At 55.7% G+C, this 7,667-nt stretch overlaps 1 protein-coding gene across 1 annotated transcript; it reads left to right on the top strand.

Annotated features, from left to right (window-relative positions):
- Nucleotides 1–274: 274 nt before the first annotated feature.
- PRF1 (perforin 1 (pore forming protein)) lies at nt 275–4,889 on the top strand. The gene is made up of 3 exons (XM_010852231.1): nt 275–409; nt 1,942–2,481; nt 3,259–4,889. Exons 1-3 carry the CDS (start codon nt 399–401, stop codon nt 4,385–4,387), a joined length of 1,680 nt encoding a protein of 559 aa, XP_010850533.1. The 5' UTR covers nt 275–398; the 3' UTR covers nt 4,388–4,889.
- Nucleotides 4,890–7,667: the final 2,778 nt, after the last annotated feature.

The following is a 7,667-nucleotide window of genomic DNA, read 5'->3' as shown; positions in this document are numbered from 1 at the left end:
CTGGCCTGTCATCAACTCCAGAGTTGAATCTCAAAGCTCTCAGACCCCTGTGTTCTTGCTCCACCCGCGGAACCTCACCTGTTTGCCCCGGGTTCCCATGCCCCAGGCAGCGCTGCATGGCAGATGAGCCTCTGGCCCTCACCGCTTGTTTCCTGAGGGCTGTGAGCAAGCCGGATGGGGAGGTGAGGACAGGGTGGGTGCCGGTGGGCGGTGGCGGGAGGTGGGGGGGTGAGAGCACAAGGGACCCGTGACTAGAGCTGGTGGGGGCGGGGCAGGAAGCAGACGTGATGTGAGCTGTGGCCTGGGTGATGAGCTGTGTGGTGAGCCTGTGTGGGGGGCTGCGCCACCATTTCAGGAGCTGTCCGTGGGGAGAGGTGTCTGCATAGGAGCATCTCAGCATGGACTCCAGGTAGGGAGGAAGCAGGGAGCCAGGGAGGCTGGGAGCCCCTGGGTGGGGACAGAGGGGCATAAAAGCCTGTCTGGGGAAGAGCCTGATGGAGCAGGAAGTGCTGCGTCCCTTAAGACAAGAGGCCAGTGTCTAGACTGTGCTCTACTACTGACTCTCTGGGCTGCTTCACGCCCTCCCAGGGCTTCAGTTTTCTGTTATACAAAATGAAGAGGTTAGAGTACATCGTCTTTAAGGCCCCTTCAAATTAAAACTAAAAAGAGTCCAGAAATAGGCTCCCTGGGAGATAATATGATGGGGGTCAGGGTGGAAATGAGTAATAATTTTTTGGCCACATCATGCAACATGTGGGATTTTAGCTCCCCGACCAGGGATCGAACTTGCACCCCCTGCAGTGGAAGCACAGAGCTTTATCTGCCAAACCACCGGGAAGGTCCCCAGAGTCAGTTTTTTAAAGTTATGAACCATGCTGGCTCCCTAAGTGAGATGATCTGAGGGCATTCCAAAGACTTCCCTTCTCCTGTTTACCTCCCTGGGGCCTGCTGTGTTGCCTGGAATTTTGCCACTCCTTTGGGGAAGGCATAGGAGGCTCCAAGCTAGAATGCAGGGTAGGTTCCTGCCCTCCATGATCCCCTGGGCCTCCAACAAGCTGCTGTCACTGGTAGGTGCGAGAGGGGAGCGGTCTCTGAGGAGCTGTTTGGACAGGGATAGAGTGGAGATTCCAGTTCATAAGCAGCCCCAGTGAGGCTCCTGAGCCACCTCCAATTGAGGAAGAACCTTTTAGCTAGTGTTTAGTGACAGGCAGCTCACAGATATGAGCAGAATTCCGCAGAGCCGGGCAGGGAAGGCCAAAGAGGAGATGAGCATCAGGAGGAGAGCAAGCCGAATGGCTCCTCCCCACACTGGATCTAGGGACACAGGTGCTCAGGCAGCTTTTATCCTAGAATTCAGGCTGATGTTCTTCCATGAGCTCAGAGAGAGGCCCCTAAGGCACAATGGGGAGGAAGATGGTGATGCGCAACCTCATTTCTTCCCCAGTACTGCTAAGAGCTTAAAGGGGGAGGGGGTGGAGTGAGAGGTGGAGTGGGTAAAGAAAGCATGGCTTGTTCTTGAATCCAAAATGATCCCTCTCCAGAATCCAGGCTACCCTAGAGTTCCCAAATTCCTCCTCAAATCTTGTCCAACTACTCTCTGCCCCCTCCTCTGCATGCAGAACCCCTCTCCACCAACAGTAGCTGTGGTCCTGGGGACAAAACCATCCATCTGGATTCCTATTCGAAATCCTAGTAAGGTCTCCGCCTGGCTGTGTGACCTTGGGCAAGTCCCTTCCCCTGTCTGGGTCCAGCCATACAATGCAGGGGGTGGACCAGATTTGTAAAGGCCATACCAGCTCTGACGTCCAGTGACTTGAGAGATGCATCTCCATCCCTCTCCACTGCATATGTCCTGATAACCTACAGTTGGAGGAAGGGTTGGCCACCCTCCACACCCCTGCCCACAGCTTCTGGGAGACCAAATGCCCCCTGTCTCCACAGCTCCATGGCTGCCCGAGTGCTCCTCCTTGGCATCCTCCTGCTTCTGCCCACACCTGCCCCTGCCCCCTGCTACACAGCCGCGCGCTCTGAGTGCCAGCGCGCCCTCAAGTTTGTGCCGGGCTCCTGGCTGGCAGGGGAGGGCGTGGATGTGACCAGCCTCCAGCGCTCAGGCTCGTTCCCAGTGGACACACAGCGTTTCCTGCGGCCCGACGGCACTTGCACCCTCTGCCGCAATGCCCTGCAGAAGGATGTCCTCCAGCGCCTGCCCCTGGCAATCACCGACTGGCGTGCCCACGGAGCGGGCTGCAAGCGCAGGGTGGTCAAGCTAGAGGGCCGCTCCACCGAGGATGTGGCTGGGGAGGCGGCCAACAGGATCCGCAACGACTGGCAGGTGGGGCTGGACGTGTCTCCCAAGCCAAATGCTAATGTCCGTGTGACAGTGGCGGGCTCCCACTCCCAGGATGCCAACTTCGCCGCCCAGAAGACTCACCAGGACAACTACCGCTTCAGCATGGACTTAGTGGAGTGTCGCTTTTACAGGTGAGCACTGGGGGTGGAGGGGACTTGAGAAAAGAAACGGGAAACTCAGGGTGATCTGGGAGTCCTGGAAGGGTAAGGTGGGGACCGGAGGCTGCTTCCACCAGGAGGAGATGCCCAACCCCCTCTTTCTTGGGCATTGCCAGCTTCCAGTGGGCAGGAGACCCAGCTCAGTCCCTCTTCCCTGGGCCTGTTTCATCCACTCAAGCACTCTTCATTTCTGCCTTCTCAGGCTCTGTGCTGGGAATTATGACTACAGGTTGAACAAAAGTAGACACACCCCAAGTCCTCAGGGACTTTGTCACCCTGAGAAATGCATGTCTCCATGGGACCTAGAGTCACCGACCCTGATTTCTCTCACGGAAGGCCATGTTTCCCACACAGTGAGACAGGGCACCTCCTGACTGCATGGCCAGAGCTGTCAGGAGCCTGAGCACACAGGACCCAGCCCAAGAGACAGACAGACAAAGCCCACAGGATTAGGCTCCAAAGCCAGAAGGTTACCAACAGTAGGGTATCATTGCTTTTAAAATTAGAAAATTGAGAGAAAAAACAAACTTTTTTGAGTAAGAAAAACCTATACAAACTATCTAGGTTACCAAGGGGCAATGGGCAGAGTGGGTTTTCCTGCTGGATGGGTGATTCAGAGCTTGGGCTTTGCAGCCACGTCACCTGGGTTCAAGCCCTAGCTCTGACATTTAATACGACCTTGGGCAATCTCAAGGGGGTTACTGAAAGGGGCCCGCCACTGGGCTCACCTGCATTTTTCTCACCTCTCAGTTTTCACCTGGTGCACACTCCCCCAGTACACCCTGAGTTCAAGAGGGCCCTCAAGACACTGCCCCCCCACTTCAACACCTCCACCAAGCCCGACTACCACAGGCTCATCTCCAGCTACGGAACCCACTTCATCCGGTCCATGGAGCTGGGCGGCCGCATCTCGGCCCTCACCGCCCTGCGCACCTGCGAGCTGGCCCTGGAGGGGCTCACAGCCAGCGAGGTCGAGGACTGCCTGGCTGTCGAGGCTGAGGTCAGCATAAGCGACAGGGCCAGTGCCTCGCCATCGTTCAAGGCATGTGAGGAGAAGAAGAAGAACCACAAGGTGGGGACCTCCTTCCACCAGGCCTACCGGGAGCGCCATTCCAATGTCGATGGTGGCCACCACTCAACCATGCATGACCTGCTCTTCGGGAGCCAGGCTGGGCCCGAGCAGTTCTCAGCCTGGGTGGCCTCACTGCAGGACAGCCCTGGCCTGGTGGACTACACGCTGGAGCCTCTGCACATGCTTGTGGAGAGCCAGGACCCGCGGCGGGAGGCCCTCAGGCAGGCCGTGAGCAAGTACGTGACTGACAGGGCACGCTGGAGGGACTGCAACCGCCCGTGCCCCCCGGGGCAACACAAGAACCCGAAGAACCCATGCCAGTGCATGTGTCCTGGTTCAGCAGCCACCACCCAGGACTGCTGTCCCCGGCAGAAGGGACTGGCCCACCTGGAGGTCATGAACTTCAAGGCATCAGGTCTGTGGGGAGACTGGATCACTGCCACGGACGCCTATCTGAAGGTCTTCTTCGCCGGCCAGGAGCAGAGGACCGCCACAGTATGGAACGATAACAACCCCAGGTGGATGACGCGGCTGGACTTCGGGGATGTGCTCCTGGCCACCGGGGGCCCCCTGAGGGTGCAGGTCTGGGATGCAGACTTTGGCTGGGACGATGACCTTCTTGGCACTTGTGACCGCACCCCAAAGTCTGGCTCACATGAGGTGTCGTGCCCCATGGACCACGGTCTCCTGAAATTCTCCTACCAGGTCAAATGCTTGCCTCACCTGACGGGGGAGAGGTGCCTGCAGTATGCCCCCCAAGGGCTTCTGGGGGATCCTCCAGAAAACCGGAGTGGGCCAGTGTGGTGAGAGAAGTGGGTCCTGAGAGGACCTCTGTGCCAAGCTGGAAAGGTCCCGTGCAGGAACCCAGAGGGCCTATATCTCCATATCTCCATTAGACAGACAGAAAACTGAGACTTCTTTTTTTCTTCCAATGAGGTGGCTGGATTTACAGGCCAGCCCTCAGCCCTGTCCAAACTGCCTTAGCTCTTCAATATTCTCGAGCCCAGGAACGGAGGTGGAGCTGGGTCAGGCCCTGCAGCCAGTGCTTCACTGCCCTACAGGTCAGGGACAGGGCGGAAAGCCTGGAGGCTGTGCCCGCCAGGCTGCCTGGTGTCACTTACACCATTCCCTCGCAGCCCCGCTTCTAGCGTGGTGAATTCTTCATCATATTAGACCTAACCTCTTTGGCCCCAGCTGCTCTAGTTACTCTGTTTTCTTGGCCCACCAAGCTTTGCCTCTCAGCCAAAATCCAGGACTGTCTTGACTTGTCTCATTGTGTACACAGTCTGACCAATAAATGTGATGTGATAGTGACCATGATGGTGGTGGTGGTGGTAGCAGAGGAGACGACAGAGCCCAGCCATAGCCTCGGAGATGGACTCCGACCTTAGCAACCCGACCCAACAGAACAGGTGGTTGACCCCAGGGGCAGGCAAGTAATATAAATTAACTGTTTTCCCAATTCTGTTGAAAATGGGGAGGACTCAAAATATCTCAGTCTCCTCATAACTCTCTGATTCGAGAAAGAGCAGCATAAACAGGAATAAACACGAGTGGATGTTCAGCTCTGAGTGGGGAGATAAGAGGGAATGGTGAAGTCTGGGATGAGCTCAAGGGCATGTCTTATCCAGGGTCGGGGCAGGGGAGGGGCATCTCTGCGACAACCAAAGGTTCCCAGGCAGGAACATGAGCCCGGAGCTTTTCCTAATTCCTTAAAGTAACTAGAAATCCCAGCTTGACTCCTGCTGCTGCTGCTGCTAAGTTGCTTCAGTCGTGTCCGACTCTGTGCAACCCCATAGAGAGCAGCCCATTAGGCTCTGCCATCCCTGGGATTCTCCAGGTAGGAACACTGGAGTGGGTTGCCATTTCCTTCTCCAATGTGTGAAAGTGAAGTCGCTCAGTCGTGTCCGACTCTTGGCGACCCCATGGACTGCAGCCCACCAGGCTCTTCCGTGCATGGGATTTTCCAGGCAAGAGTACTGGAGTGGGGTGCCATTGCCTTCTCCGAGCTTGACTCCTAACTGTTGGCAATTCACTTCACTTTGTAAAAATAAACCAACATAGGCAAGCGCAGTACAAGCCAGAGGACATGTACGCAGGTCATGATTGTTCCAGAGCAATCATTTGAAAATTCTAATTTCAGAACCTGGCTGACTTAACAGCTCTCTGCATCCTACAATTCTAGGGGAGAGGCAGTGGTTTCAAGGGCTCCTGGCCTTGGCATGAAGGACCCTTCAGAGCCTCAGGCTGTGATGTAACACGACCTGGTCTTAGTTTCATGTGCCTGGAACACAGGCCCCAGAACACAGGCCCGTGCGGTGGGCAGCCTCCTAGACCTGGTAGGATTTGGCTGTGCAGGGCCGCTGTTGGTGGGGCTCAGAGTTGCTGGCATAGGCCTCCTGGATCTCTTTGAAACTCCCTACAAATTAAGCCCTTTGAGGTCTGTGGACCCATAGGCTCAAAAGCCCAGCAGTGACATTACACTGACCCTGAGTCCCCAAGTGGGGCAGGGGAATTGGCAAGCTCTAGAAGCCTGGTTGAAACTGCTGTTCTTACACCTTTCCCTTCACAACCACACACACACACACACACACACAAGAGCACAAGAGAAATCATGCAGCTTCACTCTGGCTGCTGAGGTTGTTGAAAATAACATGGCTATGGGCCATACCCTTGAGGAGAGTGGGGCCAGGGCAGGCCTGGCTCCAGAAACAGCTCTGTCCAGAGACTGGAAGTCTTGGTCTAGGCCCCACATGGTCAGGGACCTCCAGAAAGTTCCCCTGAGCCTTGGTTTCCCCAAAAGGATGATCTGTGTTTTACTCCCTTCCCAGGACTGTTTGGAAGGGGGTCATGAGCCTTCCCAGAAGGTCAGTGCTATAGAAGCAATCCTGGGAGGTCATCTGATTAACCCTCCTGGTTTTGCATTTAAGGAAACAGAGGCTCAGAAGAAGCGACTGGGCCAGGGCTGCAGAGGTCAGTGGCTGAGCCGGGGCTCTGTGAGTCGTGGGCACTCCACTTGGAGAACAGCTCTGCAGAGACCAGCAGGACTCGGACAGGAGGACCCACAGGAAAAGGGGTGGTGTTACCAAGGAAAAAGAATGGCTGATGCTGTTGAGGGGCAGCCAAGGAGCCCTCAGCTCCAATGCAACACTTTCATTGACATTCCACTGACACTTTGTCACACTTGGGGCCCCTCGCTTGTTCAGGAAATTCCTTGCTGTGCCTGATGTCTTCCACCGCCCTCCACTTCTCATCTTCACCCTGCTCCATCCTGCTCTGGCCCGGAGGCTGGCTGATCTGAGCCTGTCAGTGGGCAGGAGATGGGAGGGCAGGAGGGAGATCTCAGAGACAAATGAGGTGGCCTTGGGCTCGCTGTCCCTGTGTCACCACTCCTCTTCAATGTCTCTGCATGTCTCTTTCTGTGTTCCAGACATTGCTCCCTCCCTTCATCCCTTCAGACCTAGGGACGGTGACTGCTCCACCACTACCAATCCTGAGTTATCACACTGTCCCTTCCGCTTCTCAACAGCCCCCTACACCTTTGTCAAGAGGCCATTTATAAATACAAATGCACATGCTTAGTTGCTCAGTCGTGTCCAACTCTGTGACCCCATGGACTGTAGCCCACCAGGCTCCTCTGTCCACGAGATTCTCCAGGCAAGAATACTGGAGTGGTTTGCCATGCCCTCCTCCAGGGGATCTTTCCGACCCAGGGATAGAACCCTTGTCTCACATGCTCCTGCATTGGCAGGCGGGTTCTTTTACCACTAGGGATACCTGGGAAGCCCCCTTTATAAACCCTCCTCAAGTTATAATTTGAATATGCCCAGGCTATGGTCTAAATGTTTATGTCTCCCCACGAATCATGCATTGAAATAGCAATTGTCAGGGTGATGGTATTAGAAGGTGGGGCCTTTGGAGGCAATTAGTCATGAGGGTGGAGCCCTCTTAACGTAGGTTGCTGCTGCTGCTAAGTCGCTTCAGTCGTGTCCAACTCTGTGACCCCATAGACAGCAGCCCACCAGGCTTCCCCGTCCCTGGGATTCTCCAGGCAAGAATACTGGAGTGGGTTGCCATTTCCTCCTCC

This window comes from Bison bison, unplaced genomic scaffold (assembly GCF_000754665.1).
Source record: "Bison bison bison isolate TAMUID 2011002044 unplaced genomic scaffold, Bison_UMD1.0 scf7180017864309, whole genome shotgun sequence".
Taxonomy (NCBI): Eukaryota; Metazoa; Chordata; class Mammalia; order Artiodactyla; family Bovidae; genus Bison; species Bison bison.
Note: the sequence above shows the minus strand (reverse complement) of the source record. Positions and strands in the feature narration are given on the sequence as shown.